The 21,497-nt window shown below is 55.9% G+C and overlaps 2 protein-coding genes and 1 long non-coding RNA gene across 4 annotated transcripts in view; 2 read left to right on the top strand and 1 right to left on the bottom strand.

Moving 5' to 3' along the window:
* ARAP1 (ArfGAP with RhoGAP domain, ankyrin repeat and PH domain 1) overlaps positions 1 to 21,497 on the bottom strand; it is a 184,971-nt gene that overhangs the window by 56,692 nt on the left and 106,782 nt on the right. The gene's annotated exons all lie outside the window — the stretch shown is intronic.
* LOC128153379 (uncharacterized) lies at positions 191 to 3,070 on the top strand. Of its 2 annotated transcripts, none has more exons than XR_008238949.1 (2): positions 191 to 831; positions 2,826 to 3,070. It is a non-coding gene; the product is annotated as an uncharacterized LOC128153379 (long non-coding RNA). The 2 variants fall into 2 exon arrangements; XR_008238950.1 differs by lacking the exon at positions 191 to 831 and adding an exon at positions 843 to 1,526.
* CLPB (caseinolytic mitochondrial matrix peptidase chaperone subunit B) overlaps positions 5,856 to 21,497 on the top strand; it is an 86,171-nt gene continuing 70,529 nt past the window's right edge. The window contains exons 1-2 of the mRNA XM_052812702.1: positions 5,856 to 6,532; positions 10,418 to 10,469. Of these exons, the coding sequence (XP_052668662.1) occupies positions 5,896 to 6,532; positions 10,418 to 10,469 (689 nt within the window). The 5' untranslated portion in view covers positions 5,856 to 5,895. The remainder of the gene's footprint in view (positions 6,533 to 10,417; positions 10,470 to 21,497) is intronic.

Below are 21,497 nucleotides of genomic sequence, written 5' to 3'. Positions count from 1 at the left end.
CGCACGCACACCCCCCCCCGTGCAACCCCCCCGCACACCCAGCCTGCCCGTGCACGCGTGCCGGTGCCTGCACACGCACACGAGCCTCGTGCCTTTAACACACGCACGCACATACCCCCCCCGCCTGCACACACGCGGGGGTGCACGCACGGGGGTGCGCACACACACACCCCCCCCCCCCGCCTGCACACCCAGGGCTGCACACGCGCGTCCCTCACCTGCACACAGACGTGGGTGCACGCCCAGGGGTGCACACACGCTCACCCAGGCACACTCACACCATCCTGCACCACAGCCCCTGCCTCTCGCCCCAGGGCCCCCGGTGCTGCGGGAGAGGGCCCCAGCCAAGCCGTGTTCGCCCCCCCCCCCCGCGCCCCATCCTCCCCGGTTTTGAAGGATTTCCTCTGGCAGCGGGACAAAGGGGCCACGGGTGCCGACAGTGCAGGACTGGGACCCTCTCCCTGACTCGGTGCCCCATGGCTGCACCGCCACCGTCTCCCCGAGCATCATCTCTCCCCACCCGGGGACACGGGGGGCCGGTGCCTGGCAAGCGTGTCCCCCCCACCGTGCAGGTGCCAGGCCCTGCTGCGGCAGCACCGCGGTGCAGCTGGCCGGGAGCAGGAAGGCATGCTGCCATCGTCGGTGATGACTAGGAGGCAATTTTTTGGAAGAGCTGGGGCTCCCCAGCTGACTCTGGAAATGCTGCAGACTCAGGATTTCTCTCTCTCCGCTCAGAAATGCGAAGGAAGCATCTTCCAGCTCCTGCTGCCATGAATAACCACTTAAAGGAGGACGAAGCAGCACGGCGTCTCCTTAACCCAGCAAAGCAAGGTCCTTCTCGGCAGCCTGGGACCTGCAGCGGGGAGGGTGGGGGGCACAGAGCCCCTTCCCGAGCTGCGTGTCCGAGGATGGGGCCCTTCCTGGGATGTGGTAACCGGAGGAGAAGGAGGGGGACGGGGGGGGGTGTCACCGTCCTCAGCGCCTGTGCCACGGGGACCTTGCATCGCTGGGCTGGACGTGCCGCACTGCTGCTCCCGGGAAAAACCTGACCCGGGAAAAAGAACCAAAGGAGGCTTTGATCACCCCGTCCCAGCCCAACGCGGAGAAGCCACGTGCGGGAACCCCGCTGCCGTCACCCGTGGGCGACAGCAGGGCTGGGGACGAGGCAGGGCTGGGGACAAGGCTGGGTGCCTGGGCTTTGCTGTGGTGGGTGCGGGGGGGACCCTCTCCCCTCGTTCCCCACTGCGCAGCCCTTCCAGACAGCCCTGTGTCTGCTCCGCTGTTGAAACCTGGGGGTTTTTCCCACCCTGTCCCCAGGCAAGCGGAGCGGGGTCCCAGCATCCCGCAGCCTTTCCCAGCCTGGTTCCCCCCCCCCCCACCGGGCAATTCCAGCTCTCACTGGGGAGCAGGAACACCCACGTCCCCAGACAGGGCCTGCCGTGCACACCGCGGTGTGCAGAACCCAAGCCGAAAATAGGACAGACATCATCTGCAGGCCTAGAAACCCTGCCTGCGTGCGGGGCACGGTGCGAGGGGGCCAGCTGCCTGCTGGAGCTGGGCTGGGGGAGCTGGGGGAACTGGGCTGAGGGAGCTGGGCTGGGGAACTAGGGGAACTGGGCTGGGGGAGCTGGGGAAGCAGAGCTGGGGGAGCTGGGCTTGGGAGCCGGGCTGGGGGAGCTGGGCTGGGGGAACTGGGCTGGGGAGCTGGGGGAACTGGGCTGGGGGAACTGGGGGAACTGGGGCTGGGGGAGCTGGGCTGGGGGAGCTAACTGGGGAACTGGGGAAGCTGGGCTGGAGAACTGGGGGAGCTGGGCTGGGGAACTGGGGGAGCTGGGCTGGGGAAGCTGGGCTGGGGGAGCTGGCTGGGGAACTGGGGGAGCTGGGCTGGGGAAATGGGGGAACTGGGCTGGGGGAGCTGGGGCTGGGGGAGCTGGGGTGGGGAGCTGGGGGAACTGGGGCTGGGGGAGCTGGGCTGGGGGAGCTAACTGGGGAACTGGGGAGCTGGGCTGGGGAAATGGGGGAACTGGGCTGGGGGAGCTGGGCTGGGGGAGCTGGCTGGGGAACTGGGGGAGCTGGGCTGGGGAACTGGGGGAACTGGGCTGGGGGAGCTGGGGCTGGGGGAGCTGGGGTGGGGAGCTGGGGGAACTGGGGCTGGGGGAGCTGGGCTGGGGGAGCTAACTGGGGAACTGGGGAGCTGGGCTGGGGAAATGGGGGAACTGGGCTGGGGGAGCTGGGCTGGGGGAGCTGGCTGGGGAACTGGGGGAGCTGGGCTGAGGGAGCTGGGCTGGGGGAACTGGGGGAGCTGGGCTGCAGAACTGGGCTGCCTGCAGCGCTGACAGGTCCTGCGACACAACTCACAGCCCAGCTGAAGCCCCATGCTTGGGGCAGAAATGCCGATTTCTGGCTGCTCCCAGTACCCGGTGCTGGGAACAGGGACCAAGGGGACCAGCTCCCCCTCCTCCTCTCCAGGGCCGTTTCCATCTCGTTTCCATTTGCCCTGTGCTCTCCCCAAACCCAGTCCTTTTGCCGCGCCATCCCCTCGTGCACCCCGGCAGCTCTCGGGAGAGATCACGGCACGGCCAGGCTGCACGGTGCTGAGCTCGCACCAGGGCCAGCCTTAACCCTGCTCCTCCATTCTGCATCCCCCTGACAGGCTATAATTAGCAGAGTGCACAGCTAAATTAGCCGTGCAAACGTGGCCCACGCTGCCAGGCTCCACCGAGGGCTGCGGGTGTGGGGGGGCAGCCACTGGGAGCCCGTGGGGAGATGCAAATACTGGGTTATAAAGGCTCATCGCCGAGTCGAAGAAAATGGGTTTCCTGCAGGAGGCTGAACCGCTGCGATCACCGGCGAGCTCCCACGATCTTCCCGGAGCTTTCCGGCACGGCTTGGCATGGGTCGGCATGGCTTGCCATAGCTTGGCATGGCTTGGTGCTTCCTCATGGTCCCAGCAGCGCCCAGCGTGAGCCCCACATTCAGCTCTTCTCCGGGGGCTGGTGGGCAGAAAGCAGATATTTAATAATGCATGCAATAAAACCAATTCTTCTCAATAAACCTGATTTTTTTCATCCACTTTTATTTTGCTTGCTAAAATGCAACTTATTGGCAACCCAGTTTAAACACCCAGAAGCCGTGTCAGGCACCAAGCTCGTTAGAGCCCATTAAAGCACTGAAGTGACGGCACATAATGTCAAACCGTGCAAGCGGCTGCTGGAGTAACGAAGAAGCGGGGAGTGCTGGCGGCTGCAGCCCCCCAGCAAATCCCGGTGTGGAAAAGGGCTCTGGGCAGCTGCAGCTTCCTCTGCACGTGGCATGGTTTAATATTGTTTTCTTCACCAAATAATGAAGCTGAAATGCCTGTTTTCCTCCTGGAGCTGTAAGTGCATGTGAGAGACGGGGCGAATTCCTCCGGTTCTGAAATATTGATGGACCTGGAGGAGAGAAACAGGAGACGCAGCCTGCTAACAGCCTGCCTGCTGTCTTCGTGCTCCTTTAGCTGCCAGATATACGAGGGTTGAGCAAAAAGCATTCCCGACCAGTGCACGATAATTTAAGCGACCATTTCTTTTGCCTTTGCGGCGAGCCCTTCTCCCAGTGAAACCCCACGCGCCGCTTGCCTTTCATCTTGTCCCTTAAATACGCAATTTTATGTTTTCCTTCTCTTAAGCACCCAGTTATACGCATTTTTATCATCTACCAAGAAGCTTTTCTCGCACAGGGCAGTGACGTACTGTTTTGTGTAGTGGCTCCGGGGATGGTGGGGAGGGTCCTGGACCACTGCCGGTGAGCAGCCGAGGGGCCTGGGGGGCTTTTTGAGGCTTCTCGATGCCTTTTGGGGGAAGGGAGGCATCCAAGGGTGGAGAGGAGCAGAGGTGTTTGCTGGATCCATCCCTGGGTCCCTCGTGTCAGTGTGAAAGCAAAGCCCTGGCCACGCACGGGTAATTAAACCGGCATCAGGCCGGCAGTGGGGATGGAGCTGGTGGTGCCACGGGGGTGGGATGTCCGTGGGGCTGCACCGCCGGTGCTCAGTGCCTCCTGCCAGGACACACACACCCTTGTGTGCACACACACTCAGTCACGTACACGCATGCACACGCATGTGCACTCATACAGACAGGCAGGCACACACACTCACAGGCACGTACGTGCATGCACACACGTGATTCACGCGCCTGCATGCACACACACAGTTTGCGTGCATGCACATACACGTGCACTCCCGCACACATGCACGCACACAGAGACACACGCGCGCACACACAGGTGCGCTCACGCACCTCGCGCACACACAGACACGTGCACATGCACACCAGGTGTGCTCAGACGCAGGCGCGCACACACAGGTCGCACGCACGTGTGCACACACGCTGGGGCAGGCCCGGCGGGACCCCCTCACACCCCACGCAGGGCAGGCTCGGCCGGCTGTGCAGAGCAGCGGGTGGGCTCTCCCAGGGGCAGAGGGTGCCCGGCCAGCTCGGGGGCCGGGGTACGGGCTGCTTCTCCGGGCTGCTCCCACCCTACGGTGATCCCCGCTCCGCTCCCTTCCCGCACACTGCCTGGGGGGCTCTGGGCAGGGATGGGCAGAACCAGGGTGCTGCCGGTCCTGCCTGTCCTCTACTGCGGCGTGAGGTGGGACACAGCCGGCTGTTCCCCTCCGAGACCACGGCACGGGGCAGGGTCCGCAGGGACGGTGGCACGGAGCAGGAGTGGGACAAGAGGAAATGGCCTCAAGTTGAGGCAAGGGAGATTTAGGTTAGATATTAGGAAAAATTTCTTTACTGAGAGGGTTGTCAAACATTGGAATGGGCTGCCCAGGGAAGTGGTGGAGTCACCATCCCTGGAGGTATTCAAAAAGCGAGTGGACAGGGTACTCCAGGGCATGGTTTAGGGGGCTGGTTAATGGTTGGACTCGATGATCTCGAAGGTCTTTTCCAACCAAAATGATTCTATGATTCTATGCGGGAGCAGCGGCGCAAGGCAGGGAGAGGCCCCGCATGCAACTCCCACATCAGCAGCACCGAGCCCACCTGGGTGTGCAAATCCCCCCCCCCAGCCGAGGCTGCCGGAGGTATTTGCTCCCCAATTTTCCGCCGCGATGCCGCTCATCCCGGGGAGCCCACCCGGGATTTCCCAGGGGACAGCAGGGCCGCCGCAGGAGAACGGAGCGCCTGTGGGTGTGCAAGCCCCGCACGGGTGTGCGAAGGGCTACGGCAGGGCCTGCAGCGTGTGCGCACACACGCGTGTGTACGTGTGCAAGCAGGGCACGCGTGTGCGTACCCGTGAGGGAGCGTGTGTGCGGACGCGGGTGTGTACGAGCTCCCGCGCGCACGCGCGGGCCTGTGCACGCGAGCGTGCGCAAGCGCCGAGGGGCGTGCACACGCGTGTGCGAGCCCGTGTCCCGTCCCCCCCCCCCACGGGGCGCAGGCGTGCGGGCGCCTCCCTGCCGGCGCACGTGCTTGTGCACCGCGCGTGCGCGCGTGACGGCGTGTGTGCACGCGCACCCGTGTGTCCACACGCGCGTGTGCGCACGGGGGGGGTGTGTGCGTGTGTGCGCGCGTGTGTGTGAGCACACGCGTTCAGGCCCAGCCGGGTCTTGAACCCGGGTCCCCCCGCGGCACGGCCCCCTCCCGCCTCTGTCGTTTCCCGGCATGCCCCGCGCGGGAGGGCCTTGCCGCGGCGCCCCCTGGGGGTTGTAGTCCGCGGCGACGGGGACAGCGCGGCGAGAGGGCGCGGCGAGGACTACATCTCCCAGCAGGCTTTGCGCGCGACCCCGCGCCGACGCCCTGCTCTCGCCGGGCAGCCGGCGGCCGCCATCTTGATTCGCCGGTCTTCAGCGGCGGCGCTGGGGGGGGGGGGGGGTGTGGGGGAAGGCACCAGCGGCGGAGCGCGGGGACGATGCTGGCCTCCCTGGCGTCCCGCCCGCCGCCGCCGGGTCTGGCGCGGCTCCTCCGGAGGCGGTCGTGGCCTTCACGGGTTGCTTATGGGTTTCCGGTAGTGGCTGAGGGAACCGGGGCCGGTGGGCCGCGGTTGTTCCCGCCTTCGGCCGCCAGGGGGCGCCGCGAAACCACGCTGACGCCCAGCGCGAGGCTGTCATGGCGGGCCGCGGCCTGCGGGGGGCGACAGCGGGGCCCGGGGGAGAGACCCCCGGTAACGGGGCCGGGCCCGGGGGTCTCCCCCTTAGCAGTGGGGCCGGGCCCGGGGGACACCCCCATAGATATGGGGCCAGGCCCAAAGGGGAGCCCCACGGCGGAGGGACCGGGGCTGCAGAACCCAAGCCTGGCCCTGCTGCGGACCCGCAGGCCGAGCACCACCGGCCTGGCTGGAGCAGGCTGCCCTGTGCTGGGGCGGTCGAGCCTAATGATGTCCCTTGGAGAGCCGGTGCTGTGGCCCTCGGGTGCTGAGCGGTGCTGTCGTCACGGAGGAGACCCCGGCGGGAGTCGGAGCGGAGGTGGGAGCTGCCCCCCAGGAGCTGCGGTGCCTGCCCTCGTCGCTGCGCTGGCGTACTGCTACATCAGGGACCACCTGTCCAAGGGTGACTATCGCCGCTGCGCCGGCCCCGGGCTGGGAGAGGGCTTGATGCGGAGCAGAGGAGCTTGTGCCCCTCGGGGAGGGGGGCGTGGGGGTCCCTCCTTGGAGATGGAGCCTGCCTGCTGGCGCTGGCCTGGGAAACCCTCCAGGGAAAGTGTTGTCCTTGATCCCTAGCCCAGAGGCATGCTGGTCTGTGACAGATACCCAAGCTCTTCTGTAGTGTGAAGATAATGATCCTCATGCTTGCCACCAAGATAGAGTAGCCAGCGCTCTTGTCGGCTGCACCCCAGCCCGTCTCTGCGGACGGTTTTGTGATGTGTGTTGGGAGAGGACCTGGCTCCAAGACCCCGTGGGTGACAAGGCTGGCAGGGGAGGGTTTGAACTGTCAGGGTGCATGTTCTCCACAGGGCTGGCTGTCCCCAGTGCTCTGCTTTGAACGTAGGATATTTTGGGCAAGTACAAAGGTTTTGGAGTTGGGAAGGGATTGAGTTACTACCCTGATAAGCCCAAGGTTTCTCACAGAGTGGCTTATGTCCATCCCGCTGTGGGAAATAAGCAGTTGGTGGGTGGCCACAAGCCCTTGTTGCCCCAGCATTAGCTTTGGATCTAGGAAGGCTGATGTGTGTCTGAGCTGAAGCGCACAGGATAGTCCTAGTGATCTGTTGGGGCAAGTTGCATGCTTCTAGGTTGATGCATAACTGTAGGTTTGCACCACAGCAAGTCCCATTCTCGGCACTCATGCAGCTTTTTGTGTTTGGGAGTATTTGGGGTGCAGTCCTACGCTTGGCCTCTCTGCCCCAGGTTGTTGTCACCCTGCTTTCCAGCTGCAGGACAGGAGATGGAGTGGCCTCGTTGGTGTTACTGGTCAAGGTGGTGGTGTAGATGTCTCTACATCTTTGCTGCTCTTGCTGTGTGCCAGGCACACAGGGCATCAACCTTCAGCTGAGCAAGGTCAGGATCCAGGGTCGGTACAAGCTCCAGAAGAGATGGTGTGTGCACAAGGGGGGCCTTCGCTGCGGTCCCTTCGTCATGAACCAGCGCTCACTGCTCACGGGCTTGGGCTTGTGGGCAGTGAGCTCATCTGCTGGTGTGACAGAGCCCTGGGGCAGGGGGGGCTGTGACTTCAGAGCAGGACGCTTTACTTAGTGGTTTCAGGCACGTCAGAGGTTGGTTTCCCTGTGAGTAACGTGCCAACTGCTGCGCTGGGCTGCTGGGTTGGTTACCCAGGAGGTTTCACCATCATTATAGAGAGTCTTGTGTAATTAGTGCTTAGGAAAGGTCTGTGAGACCAAGGTCTGGCTTTGTTGCAGGAGCCGGTTTGTGGACTGGTTAGTGTTTAGAGCCGGGAAGCCACGTGGCTTTGGCTGCGGGCAGAGGGGACAGAGCCACGAGTGCCCCAAACCCTGCAGCCAGGGAGGCGGGGAGAGTGCAGGACGCAAGCAGGCGAGACGCTTTCCCGGAGAGGGCAGGGATGCAGGGACACGGTTGCAGAAGGTCAGGGCCAGAGAGCTCAAGGGTCCCTGCAGAGCTCGCTGAGCCAGGCCACGTGTTGGAGAGCTTTCCCCTCGCTCACGCTTTGTGGGTGGGTTTGGGAAAGCCCCATGTTGTTTTTTACTAGGTACTGCGTGCAGCTGTGGTGTCCTCAGCACAGGAGAGACATGGACCTGTTGGAGCGAATCCAGAGGAGGCCACAAAAATGATCAGAGGGCTGGAACACCTCTGCTGTGAGGACAGGCTGAGAGAGTTGGGGTTGTTCAGCCTGGAGAAGAGAAGGCACCGGGGAGACCTTATAGCAGCCTTCCAGTACTTAAAGGGGGCTATAAGAAAGATGGGGACAGACTTTTTAGTAGGGCCTGTAGTGATAGGACAAGGGGTAATTGTTTTAAACTAAAAGAGGGGAGATTCAGACTAGATGTAAGGAAGAAATGTTTTACACTGAGCGTGGTGAAACACTGGCCCCGGTTGCCCAGAGAGGTGGTCGATGCCCCATCCCTGGAAGTGTTCAAGGTCAGGTTGGACGGGGCTCTGAGCAACCTGGTCTAGTTGAAGATATCCCTGCCCATGGCAGGGGAGTTGGACTAGATGACCTTGAAAGGTTCCTTCCAACCCAAACTGTTCTGTGATTCTATGATTGGGAGGAGGACACTGTGCTGGGCCGAAGTCCAGGTTGCGGTGCCTGAACGCTCGGTAACTCAGACACCAAAGGTTGTTTGGCCCCAACTGCCTGGAGTTTACCCCATGTCTTGGGCAGGCCTGAGTGCCCTGTGCTGCCGGTGCTCTGCTGTGGTATCCAGGCCAGCAAGCAGCCATCATCACCCCGGGGCGGGGGGGACACACATAAACGCACCCGCTGCTCCCCTCTGACATGCTCAGCCTGGTGAATTGTCCTTGAGACAGCACATTGCCCAGGTAAACCACCAGTGCCCACTGATCTCGGCTTTCCTAATAAGGCCACAAGCAATTTGTGCTGGAAAGCTCTTAGTTTGGATGCACCGATGACAGCCAAAATAGCTCCCTGCAGCACGTTGACTGCCGTTACTTTCAGGGCAGCAGAGGAAACGTTGAGGTTTGCGGTGCAGCTCGAACCTCTGCAGAAAGCTGGCTGCTGGGCTGAACTGTAATTGTTGCTTCTGTCCATTTGTGGCTGTATGTTCTCTCAGGAGAGAGGGACCCTCACCCCAGGACCAGGGGTTGGGGCGTGCAGGACAGAGCCCTGTCTGCTGGGGCTGCTCTCTAGGGAGGCAGGTTGACAATGCAAGGCAGAAGACTGAGCCACGGACACAAATGACTTGGAGAAGGGAAAGGAGGCAGAAAATGTTGGGGAGAGAGCAGGAAGCTCCTGAAGGCTGGTAAGAATTGGGGGGAATTGTCCCAGCTTCCCAAATACCCCGGTGCAGCTGTGCTGGCTGCACTGTTTTTGAACAACTCCTGCTCCAGCAGCTCTGTGCATCTCTGAGTCAGAGCTGGGGTGCTGTCCTTACCCCCTCTAGCCAGGAGATGTCATTCTGAGCCTGCAGTAGGAACTCACTGGCCTTGCTGTGATGTCTGGAAACCTCTGGCTGACGCAGTGCCTGCCTGGGCTGACAGTGCCAGCTGCCCCATAATGCCTGCTGCAGCTCGGAGCCCACCATTTGTGGGGTTTGCTTTGCAAACACAGGAGAAGTCTTTGTTTCTCCAGTTGTTGATGCAGTTGGTTCCTTGCTGGAGCCGCTGCTGGCTTGCCCTCAGCCCCAGGTGGCCGAGTAGGACCTTTCCCCTCTGCTCCAGCCTTTTGCTGGGCCCATCCCATGGCACCTTCCAAGCCAGAGACTGGCAGCGCCCACAGTTGTGAGCTGAGGTAGTTTCCTGCAGACATGGGTGATCTCTGGCAGGCTGGGAGAGACTGGTCTCCCAGGGAGGAGCAATTTACATCCCTGGCTGCGTCTGCTGAGGTGCTGCCCGGGGAATCTCTCGTGTTATGATGTGGCATGCGGGGAGCTGCTGTTTCAGCTGGCTGAACATCCACGTTTGGGCTAGGAGAGGCGAGGAAGGGACTTGTGCAGCCAGGCCGGGGATTCAGCTTGCGCACAGGTTCCCATGTGTCTGCTCATGACTGCCTTTTGAGAACTGCTGTTCAGTCCTGCCTTCCCCAGAGCCTAGCACCGGGGCTTGCAGGGAGGCTGTGGGAAGTCAGCAAGCAAGGGATTTTGGAGTAACCTGCTCGCAGAAATAGATTCTTCCTAACCTGTGGCGTTTGATATGAGCTGTAACCACAGGCCCTGCCTTCTCTGCTGCAGTGGCCTGTGCCACCTCCAGGTTATTGTGTGTGTGTGTGTGTGTGTGTGTGTATGTGTGTGTGTGTGTGTGTGTTTCACTGCTAACTCGCTTTCCCGTCTTTTTCTGCTTTCAGAAGATGCTCTGCTGGAAGCTGCGAGGATGAACAACGTTTCGGAAGTCAACAGGTGAGCAGGCTTTTACAGAGGTGTGAGACAACAGCACTGCTGAGGGGGTGGGAAGGCAGGAAAGCTCTGTCAGCACTTGGCGAAGGGGTGGGCTCATCCTCATTACTCGCTGTGACTCGGCACTTGTTCATGTGTGGGTAGGCATCCCAAGGCAGAGCTCCTGGGATAGAGCAGCGGGGCCTGGCTGCTTCCACAGCCTTTGGGGTGTTCACCTTGCCGTCTCGGATCCTGAGTGGGTCAGAAGGGACGGTAAGCGCAGTTACCTGTGAAGTGGAAGGTGGATCACAGATCCCTGTGCTGGGAGAGGACAAAGCGTGAGGCCATGCAGTGCAGCGTGGTACAGATGTACCCCTCCAGGCCAGAAGCCGCACAGCCTTGTTTGTGGGGGTCTGTCTGTGAACGAGCAACCCTTGTGGGCTCCTCAGCCAGAGCCAGCAGCTCTCCAGCCTGCACAGGGGCTTGTGTCCCACAAGGAGCACAGGAGAGAGCTCAGGTCTGCCTGTGCTGCCCAAGCTGACCTGTCAGGGAAGTGGCTGGTTGGGTGGCCAAGCACGTGCATGTTGGGGAGTCGAGCTGTCCGTGCGCTCCTGTCCCACAGGCAATGGGCCTCCAGCGCTCTTGTTGCTGTTGGCCTCGCCTGCCTCTGTTGGGGTTGCGCCATGGCATCATTGGGGAGCTCGTCTAGCAGTGTTAAATTTCCTGGGGTGCTAACGAATGAGCGCGTTTCTCAGGCCCAACGTGTGACCAGTCCCCGAGAGGCATGTTTGCTCTCTGCCCACCAAATCCTCCTGCAGCTGTAGCTCTGGGGAGGGACGTGGATTGGCTCGAGTGGTTCCCAGGATGGTTTGTGAGCAGCAGTGCTGCATTAACGAAATATGTCTGCTGGCAGGCCAGCACTGACCTCATCTGCAGCGAGTGCCAGGGACTCAGTCTGGAGCTGTGTGGGGGAAACAAATGTCCTGAAAACGCAGGGTGAAGAGAAGTGTCTGAGAACCAGGCAGACCTGCTTGTCCAGCAGAGCTCGGCCATCCTGCCTGCTCTCTCTCAGTAACCCAGTGGTGATGAGGTCTCCCATGCCCCAAGTGCCACCCTCAACCAGTACTGAATTAAGATTTTTTTCTTTTTGGTAGCCTGGCAGCTTGCATAGGACAGGAGCGGACATTGCTGCTCTCCTGTGTTCACCACACCTGATGTTTCTCTTTGGCTGAGATCTCCCACCCAGTGCAGGCATCCAGGGAGCTCGGTGCTGCCAACTGCTGTCCTTGCGTCCTCCTGCGGCAGGGGAGGAGAGCCCTCCTGGCCTGCAGCCAGGGGATGCTCCTTCCAGTCTCCGGGATCTCAAGAGGAAGCAGCCTGACTCTGCTGCACCCCGGGGCTGAGATCTGGCCTAGATCAAGGACTGAAGAGGATATTAGTGTGCAGCTAATTGGCACATGTGTTCTGCTGTTTGTAATTGCAGGAAACTGCTGCTTAGGGATGTCTGGGTGATTTGTGAGCCTGGTCAGGCAGAGCAGTGAGAGGGATGCTCTGTGCTCCCCCTGATTAGGGAAGGGCTGGCAGCTGTACACAGTCCAGCTGTGCTGTTCATCCATGGCCTCTCCCTTTGTTTCTGTGCTCTTTCCTTCCAGTCCCGCTCCCTGGGAAGCTGCCTTCCCCCTGCAGCACCCCCTGTGTTTGGAGCTCCCTGCCTACCTGTGCCTGGCACATGCCTTTGCTGCCAGGCATGGGCAGGGGACTGTGAAAACTACTGACTCTCTCCCTGCTGCAGGCAGCTTCGGCCTCTGCTTTACAACAAGCTTCCACAACCCAGGAACCTCACGGCTGCTGCAGAGCTGACAGAGGAGGCAGGAACAGGGCTCTTGCTCTTGCCACCTGCAAGGGGTAAAGCCCAAATTCAGTGTTAGCAGGGCAGGAGTCTGACATTCAGCTGAGCAGTGTGGGCTGCACCCGGGAGAGGGCAGCGCCGTCCATGTAACACTCTGGGTGACTCGTCCTCCCCTCCCCGGACAGTGCTGTCCCCTGCCTGCTCTCCCCTCAGATCCACACAGCTCGCTGGTGGTGAGTTAGGAGACGGGAGGCTGGTGTGATAGAGTTTTCTAATACAGCTTTAGACTCATTTAAACTCTCTCCCATGGCCTAGTGTCTTGGTATAATAACTTAAAGGCAGTGAAAAGCTGGTGGTGCGATAGGGCTGAACTCCTACACGCTGTCTTGCTCGGGCTTCACAGAGCGATTCAAGACACATGTTCTCTGCTGTTCAGCAACCTGTCTCATTAGGCCGTGCCAGGAAAGCTGAGCAGAGACATGTTGCTGCTCGTCTTGTGGAGCAGTTGCTGATGTTGTTCAGTTCTCCAGCCTTTTGGCTCAAAGACTATTAGAAGAAGCAGCCAGATGTTTATAATTCTCCAGACCACGTCCTCTGCTGCACACTCTCTTCATCTGTCGCTGGGGACCTGTTTTCCCTTGCTGTGCAAACCGGGGAGCTGGCCTTTTTCAAGTGCCTTGTTCAGCTGACGGCTTGTCGTGGCCCTTTACACATTAAAACGTCGTAATACAATGACTAGGAAATGCAGTCTTTTGGTCTGAAGTATAGAAAATGGACGTATGAGAGAGGGTGGTGTGAGGTGCAAAGAAGATAATTTTGAAACCATGAGTTAAGTCACAGTTGTGCTTAACCGCAGTGGGAAAACAGGGTAGAGAGAGGCTCCAAGGCAGTTTGGAGCAGAGGCTGTGCTATAAGCAAAGAACTGAAGAGCTTTTAGGATAACTGCGTCCCCTATCCCAAAAGAGTTGTGTTCTCTCTCTTGGAAGAGAGTGCCTCCATCACCCTAACAGCCACCTGTAGGATGATGGAGTCAAGGCTATCATCCTTGTGGAAAATCACCATAGAGGATTTGAATGCCAGCAAGGATAACTGGTATCTGTTTCCTAAAATGAATGATAGTCAAAGAACGGGAGGTGTAGAGGCCCTGGCGTGTGTGTCCATAATCTGCTGCCTGTTTTGAGGTTGTGTTCCTGAAAAGTGTGATGATGACCTGGTGCAATGAAGAGTGAAGCAATTTTTCCTGTAGGAATTACTGTAAGGAGGGATTTTATGTGGGGACTTCAGAAATACACCTTAAATACACAGGAACAGGGTGCATGATGTGAAAGATGGAGGGGCAGGAGCAGTAGCATCGGAATCATCAACCAGAGAAGATGTTGGCTTTTTGGAGTCTGGCTCTTCAGAGCAAGTCACCCTTCCAGAAGACCTCAGCCTCCCCATCGTCAAGTGTAAATCTTCCAGTGCGGGTCTTCTCACTGCCTCTTTCTGAGTATTTACATCTCATCATCATATTCCTCAAATTAAAGTCAATCACATCAGTTGAGTAGGAAGGTCAGAAGATGGGGTAGTGGCAATGGTTAGAGGAGCACGACATCAGGCAGCTACAGAACTCCTAAACGATGTACGGAGAAGCGACAGATAGCAGGGTGCTGTTGTATAAGTGCTTCCACGTGCGTAAGGAAGTGGATGACACTACTCAGATTATGCTGTACTAAAGAGCTCACGTTTCACGAAGCTGCAGGCAAACACGCTGCTTTGTTCCAGCCGTCAGGATGTGAATGGAGTCAGAAAATAAGTGATACAGTTATACAAAATTAAAAGCATTTGATCTTGGAAGCCAAGCTGTCCTATGCCTGTCCAGATCTTCTGTCTGGGAACCCAAGAAGCACAGGCACAGGTGAAAATTGGGCCAAAGGGACTGAAAGGAGGGTTTGTGTCAGGGACACTTGGGCAGCACGTGAAGGCAAGGTCTGGCTTTGCCTCGGGCTGGTTAGCAGCTGTGCTTCTGCACTAGCGTCTCTCTGAGTTTGGGCTAGGATATTTACACAAGCCAGCCCAGCTCTACTCACAAACAGCATACAGAGCACCTTACTCTGAAAGGCTTTCTCTGGGTCCTTTTTTGCTGCTAGATAGGGAAAGTAATGAGACATAATGAGTGTTAATTCAGCCGGTAACTGGAAATTTCTCAATTGGGCTTGGAAAGACTAAGGTTATGAATATCGGAAATGAATGGGAGGCTTTTGTTCAGGGGAATTTCGCGTTATTCTGACCAGCAACTTTTTCCTTGGTTAAGGATGAACAGGCCTTTCAAACAGACCAGGCAGACCTCACATTAACACACACGTTAGTATTGCTGCAGGAAGGATCGCGTGTCTAAAGGTTGGATCCAGCCCCCGAGCTGTAGGCTCTCCTCTTCGCTGTCTCCTCTTAGCTCCCAGACAGGTTTTCTCATCTTTACCCGCTTGTTAAATGCAAGAAACCAGGCTGAAATCTTGATCGAGATCAAGGAACGTGTTAACTTCTGAGACCATTCCTTTTGGGAGTGTGTGGCAAACCAGCTATTCCCTTCAAGCCCTTCATGCTGTTAGGCAGTACGGAAGATAACACCTAATTAATGTGGATAGTTTAATTTCCCTCAACCTCAGTTGTTCCACGCATTTGGAGGGAAAGCAAGAAGCAAAGCCATAAAGAATTACTGCCTCAATCCCCCTTGTGTTTATATTCAGTATTTATATTGATTCTCTGTGTTCCAGCTTTGTTTCTTAATAAGCCACCCACAAAAGTGCAGGCTTACAGTGGAGTTTCCTTGCCAGATAAATATGATGGAACAGTATTCTCATAAGCACTGTACGACTGTGACTCATGGAAACACGGTGCATATGTCAGTTGGCTGTTATCAGGCTCATTCATAACAGCAGGCAGCAACCCAAATCTGCATGTTAATGAGATCTGGAGATGACCAGGCGCTCTCCTGCTCTCGGAGGGATCCAGCCAGACATGGTGCTGGGGCAGGAAGCTCCGTGTCAGCTCCTGCAGCTGGTTTTGCTCTCCAGGCTGATTTTTAGGTGGAGGGTTGCAGAAACAGCTAAGTCAAGCTTGATCGCCCCAGATGGTGATCTCTCCCTTTTGGTCAAGCAGCTGAGAATCACTCATCTTGTTGTCTCTGACTCATCGTTGCGCTGCCTCCTGCCAGACTGTGTCTGTCTCTTCTCCCTTGTTTTGTAGGCAACAAAGCTCGTCGAGCAAGAGATCCCTTCTGCAGCAAGATGGGTTTTGGCCCAGCCTCGGCTGCTGGCCATGACAGGGTTACACCCAATAAATGGTCCTGATCCCAACGGCAAGAACACCCTGCTCTGCCCAGTTGGGAGGAGGGTGGTCCCGGTCTGTTACCGGCCTCGCTATCCCCTGCTTCCAGTCCTCTGAGAGCACGACATCTCCCCTTGCTGTCACAGAGAGGTTTGCTGCCCACCAGCATGGTGCTCCAGGGATGTTCAGTCCACACATAGTTCTAATTCAGATCAGTAGCAGAAATGCTGATGTGGGATGTACTCCGGCGTGTATGGCATACACAGGGTGTGTGGTGGCAGGGCCAGGCTTCTTTCTCCACCATGAAAATACCTCTGGCCCAGGGCATACACTGTCATGCTGTGTTGGCCTGCTAGTGGGAAAAGATTAAACCTGAGGCTGTGGTCAGCTGCAGGAGACTGAGCTGAAGGATCCAGGGCTGTGTTAGTTGCTGCACTGGCTGAACTGTGTAGTCATGGTGGTGATTTGCCTTCTAATCTATACCTGGCACGGTGGTCAGATGTGCTGGAAAACAAGGCTGCTCTTCTAGGAAGCTGCAAGCCCTTTCTGCTCTGGGGCACGTGTGACATGGCAGGACCTGGACAGTCCTCTCAGCTAGACCAGAGCAGTATTTGTTTTTGTCTTTTATGCCTTTTGTATCTTTTTATGTTTAAATGGCTAGGAGGAGCTGAGATAAGCTGCCAGCACCACAGTAGATCCGTGAAGACGCGTCTGTTTCTGGGTAAAACTTTGTGCTCCTGGACATTGCACTTGTCTCCCTATCAGTTCTCTCCAGCTCAGGGGGTGGACTAGGGGTTCAGCAGCACCTTCTGTTTGCTTCCCATTTCAAGGGTTTGTTAAAGAATTCAGAAACTGCATGTGAAATCACAGACTGGGCAAAAAATCCCTCTGTAGCGAGTCAGGCTTTGGTTACCAACTTGGAATAACACCTTCCTCAGTCCTGGAATGGAGTTTTGAAAGTCCCTTGTCTGAAATGAGCCCAAATCGGAGCTGAACATGAGCCATTTGCATCAGAGCTTCCTGGAACTCAGTCCCGTTGGTGGCTTTTCTCTCCTGACCTGGCAGCCCCATTTCTGCCCCCACCAAGCACAAACTGGCAGTTGACATGGGGTTGTGCTGCCCACGCCACTGTCTGAGCAGAAAGTCGTGCCTGCAGCTGGGAAACCATCAGATCATGGGGAGGAACCGTGGGGAGGGTGTGGGCCTTTACGGGAGCCGATATCCCATCCCGTACCTATCAGAGCATCGTCCCGTCTCAGAATAATTAGCAGTACTGTGAATATCATGCATGTGGCCTTATGCTCAAGGGACACCTGAATGCTTTGTAGGGTAAATGTAGGAGTTATGTCAATGACTACCGAAGCATGACTGCCTCTGGCCACCAGCCAGACGTGTACCTTATCTTCTGTCCCAAACAGCTGTGAAACATCTTCAGCAGTATCAGTGAGGGAGGGTTAGAGACAGGATTGGAAGATTATTTATAATTACATTTATTTCCATTGCTACACGCTTTATATTATGCTGTCTGTTTACACTTACCGGGCCTGTATTTGTTAGTATATATCTGAGTTAATGGACACCTGGGTTTTTTAGGATAAACAGATCTTTTTCCTGTAAGCGACCCCTTTAATCTTTTCTCCTAACATGTGGACCAAATTACACAGTACTTTGTTTCAGTGGAAGTTTTTGACTGGTTATTGAGTTTGATTTGGCACGTGGCCTTGGGGACTTGGAGCAGATACAACAGCCCAGATTTCTTCATCTTGGTTATGAAATATTGCAGGAGACTTGCGTGTGCTGTGCTTTCCCGTATTGGGAGACACCGAAAGGGGACAGCCTTTACCAGGCAGCACTGCAGCACAGGTTTCCCAAACAGGGCAGCAAGGACTGAGGAGGAAAGATGGGAAATAGTGGTAGCTTCTGTTGTTGCTGCTCAGTTTCTCACTGGTTTTGCAGGAGCGTTTTGCTTTAACACTTCCTCTGTAGTGACCTTTTTTCATGCTTCTTGTTGTATTTTGTCCTTCCAGGACTGATGGTATTTGCACACTGAGTCATAAGACCAATCTCTTTGCAGTTGGTGGCCAGCCAGACAGACAGCCAGCCACAAGAGACAGAAGAACTCATGCCTCTTTCCAAAACAGCTTTAACCCTTTTATTGTGCCAAAATCCCTCTCTCTGGAAGCAGAGACCAACTTACCTGGCATGGCTGGATGCGTGGTAGTTTCTGTATGTGTGGAATACATCTGGTAACCGTCACAGGGTTAATTCCAATTAATGTAGGTGTTTATCACTCTGGCAGCAGCGGGGCTGAGTGCGGGATAGTCTCCATGTGAGGGAGACGGCCGAGCAGCTCTGGGTTTGGAGGAGAAGCGGCAGCAGCACTGGGAAGGGCAGTCAGCCAGCGTGGAAGTGGCCTGTACAACCACGAGCAATGGTGACAAACGGGAGCAATTATTCCACTTCCCTCACAGCTCGGGAGCCAAGGAGCACCCAGGGAGATGTCAGGCAGCAGGTTTAAAACAAATGCAAAGTGCTGCCTTAACGCAGCACTTACTTAAACTGTGAAACTCAGTGGGTGCTAGGGAGTCTGAAACTCAAGTTCAGATTCGTGCAGAGTAAGCCTAGCAGGTAACCACGTGTCACCTCCAGCTCAGAAACCAGTGTGTTGTAGATTGCCAGAAGTTAGTGTATTATCCTCAAATCCCTCTGCAAACAGTGATTACTCATGTTCTTTCCCCAACTATCTGCCAGTGGCCATTGCCAGAGACAGACTGTCAGGCTGGTGTAGTCATTTTCCAACGCACAACTTAGCTGTTGCATTGCAGTGACTTGGGAAGTCACCAATGACTCAAGGCTCCTTCAGGTGAGGCTACATTTTCTCTTCCTCCCAAACCTGGTGATGCCAACCGTAGCACACCTTAGCCAGTAGTGAAGCCAGTACTTCTAAACTCCTGCCCTCCCCTGTTCCCTGGGCAGCAGCAGGAGACAGGGTGTGTACATTCCAGTCCTTTTCTCCCTCTTTCAGCCTGTTTTGAAAAACAAAATCTACTTGCAGTGTTGCAGCATCTCACAGGCTGTGTAGGCATGGGGCAGAGACCAGCATCTCACCCTGTTTGTATCAGTCTCTTCATGTTTGCGTTGTGCCACTTTGGCTTTCCCATCGTGTGTGTTCTCGCCTGCGGTGCTTTCGCCCACCCTCTGTGCCCTCAGACAACCCCGCTCTCATCTGGGAGCTTGGTTTGCCTTCTGAAATTCAGATTTATAAGAGCTTCCCTTTGATTTTGGAAATTTATTTCCGGGAGTTTCTCCTTGGCCACTTGCCTCTCCACATGCCCTGTTTGTGCTGTCTGGGTTAGGGACACTGTCCTCTCCGGGACCCCTGTGTCCTCGGAGCAGCCTGCCTGCCTTGGGAGCTGTGGAGAAAATGCTGCTCCTCTCCTTGTCCCTTCCCTTCCTGAGCCTTGCTTGAAATATCTGCACTGACCCTGCCCAATGCTTTGTGGGTTCGTGTGTTTTCATGAAGCACCGTGGTGTGTTACTGGCCCCAAGACGATCGTGAGGGGTTGAGAAGCAGATGCGAGCTATCTCAGGGAAGACAGCAGCAAGATCAAAGGCTTTTCAGCAGCTTGCCATGTTCTCCTGAGTGGACAGATCCTTTCCCTGGCCTCTAACAGGGATTGTGCTTTCATGTTCGGAGATATTGTTGGGTTTGGATGTTTTTCTTCCCTTCCTCTTCTGCAGAGCGGAGGGCAAGTCCCAAGAGAACGAGCAGGTCTGAGGGTGTCCCCCATCCCTGCAGTTAAACAGTGACATATTGGGGAAGGGGTGGGGGAAATGTTTAAGTGGCCGAGAGAAACAGAAGCTATTGTTGTTGCAAAAGTTCAAGTTTCCAGCTTCCTCTTCCTCCACCTGTCAGGAGGGAGCGCTGGGCATGCTCCCGGCACTGAGCACAAACTCAAACATGCCCTCTGGGCTCGGTTGTGAGCGCGGTGTCACCGAGTTAGTCACCCAGAACCCCGGCAGCGGGGTGAATAGGAGGCACATCTGTCCGGGGGCAGCGGGGGGAGAAGGCTCGTCGCTGCAGCCGACTTGGGCTCTTTTTCTCTTTTGGGTGGATCAAAGTGCTGAAGCTTTGGGAGCTGCTGTCTCGAGGTAAAATAGGTCGTACGCACAAAGCGGTGGGTGCCGCTCTGCCCGGGCTCCTCCGGCAAATTCCAGAGCAGCCAGTGATGTTCTGCTGGCCAGGCCCCGGGCTGCTCCAGAGCCTCTGCTCTTTTCCAGAGAAGTCTTCAGTTCTGCAAAGGGCCCCCATTGCTGCCCTCGGAGCTGAGGCTCTGGAGGGAGAGGGGACGTTCGTTGAAGACTGGGACCGGGAGCCATCACTGCTCACTTGCAGGCTCTCTAACTGTTAAAACACTGTCAGGAAAATCTGTTCACGCAGAATACCCCATCTGTCTGGAGAAGCGGACGAGCTTTCTGCCCTAAAACCCTAAAAAAAAAAGGTTTTTCTGAAATCCTTAAAATACAAACACACCACCAAACAGAAAAGCACCTGCTCGTTATTATTCTAGTGACTGGGTGTTGGTGGTACTGCTGCAGCCGAGGACCAGTTTGTCATTTGAGAAACACTGAAAATGGTGCTAATAGGGCTATATATGCCTGAGAAACTCTTAGGAGATAGGAGTGAGTGTCCTGGATCTTATTTGGTTAAAATGTGGATAAACATCCTAAACATTGATCAGAGGATTTTATTTAATTAAAAAAAAATACTCCTGCTGGTAAATACATTTGGCTGTCTAGGATCTGAGCAGTGGTCATCACTTTATCGATTGTCATATCATTAAATCAGGCGGGGAAAAAATTAATGATAGGCTTGAAGACCCTGAACATAAAGTTCAGTTGTCTAGAAAATCTGTTAAGTTGCTGAGCATCTTGCAATGATTTAAAAAAAAAAAAATCGAGCTCCTAAAGGAAATGTCAATGCATATTACGCTAGGTGATGTGGTGCTAGTAATTCTCTCACTGGGCTCGGTCATGTGGCATTCCAGATGCTTATGATTATCTAGATTCCTGAATGGAAAACTACTTGATTAATTCTAGTATCTTAGCTCCGAGCCTGTAATCAAATCCCGCAGCAGAGTCTCCAGCATCCTTCCTGTTGGATGCACTATGTTCTAACAGTTTTGGCTGCTGGACTAGGATCTTATTTCATTATATTTTTACCTAAGAGTGAAGATAATTCATTGTTCAATAAGCCCTTCCAGTACGTCTGTAGAGGAAAAAAGCCTTCCAGTGAGTTAAAAATGTAGTTTTTAGTGGCTCCAAAGTGCTTTAAGTGAAGGTTGCAGTCCTGTCCTCTGTCTCACGAGGAGATGCTGAAGTGTTTAGCTGCGGTTCCCATTCATGAGAAAACAAATGTTAAAGTTCATGACATATGGAGGTAAGACCAAGGTTTTGCAGCAGAGCGACCCAGTGGCTGATGGAAGGCAACCAGGACAGTCTGTTTGCGGCTTTAATGTTAAATCATATTAATACTGTGGTCAAGTGCAAATGGGCCTAATACTTTGTGAATTACATTAATTAACCCCCGTTAAAGATGTTAATAAGTGGTAGGTGTTGGGCTGTGAGGTTTTAGCTGTCAGACAAAGGTTCCCAGCCTGAAGGGGTATGGCTGCCTTAATCCCTGCTTAGCCGATGCCTTCATACCTCGGGAGGCTTCGTGTCTGCCTTCGCCCTGCTTCTCCTGGGTTCCCCTGTCAGGCTTCCTCTCCGATGCAGTAGTGTTTTCCTTTCTTTTATTTGCTGGATTTTATGTGGCTATTAGACTGTCAGATTGACACACTGTAGAAAGGGGGTTAGGTGGAAGTTACTGTGTTCAAAGTACTTTCAAATGGCCA

Source organism: Harpia harpyja, chromosome 17 (assembly GCF_026419915.1).
Source record: "Harpia harpyja isolate bHarHar1 chromosome 17, bHarHar1 primary haplotype, whole genome shotgun sequence".
In the NCBI taxonomy this organism is placed as follows: domain Eukaryota; kingdom Metazoa; phylum Chordata; class Aves; order Accipitriformes; family Accipitridae; genus Harpia; species Harpia harpyja.
Note: the sequence above shows the minus strand (reverse complement) of the source record. Positions and strands in the feature narration are given on the sequence as shown.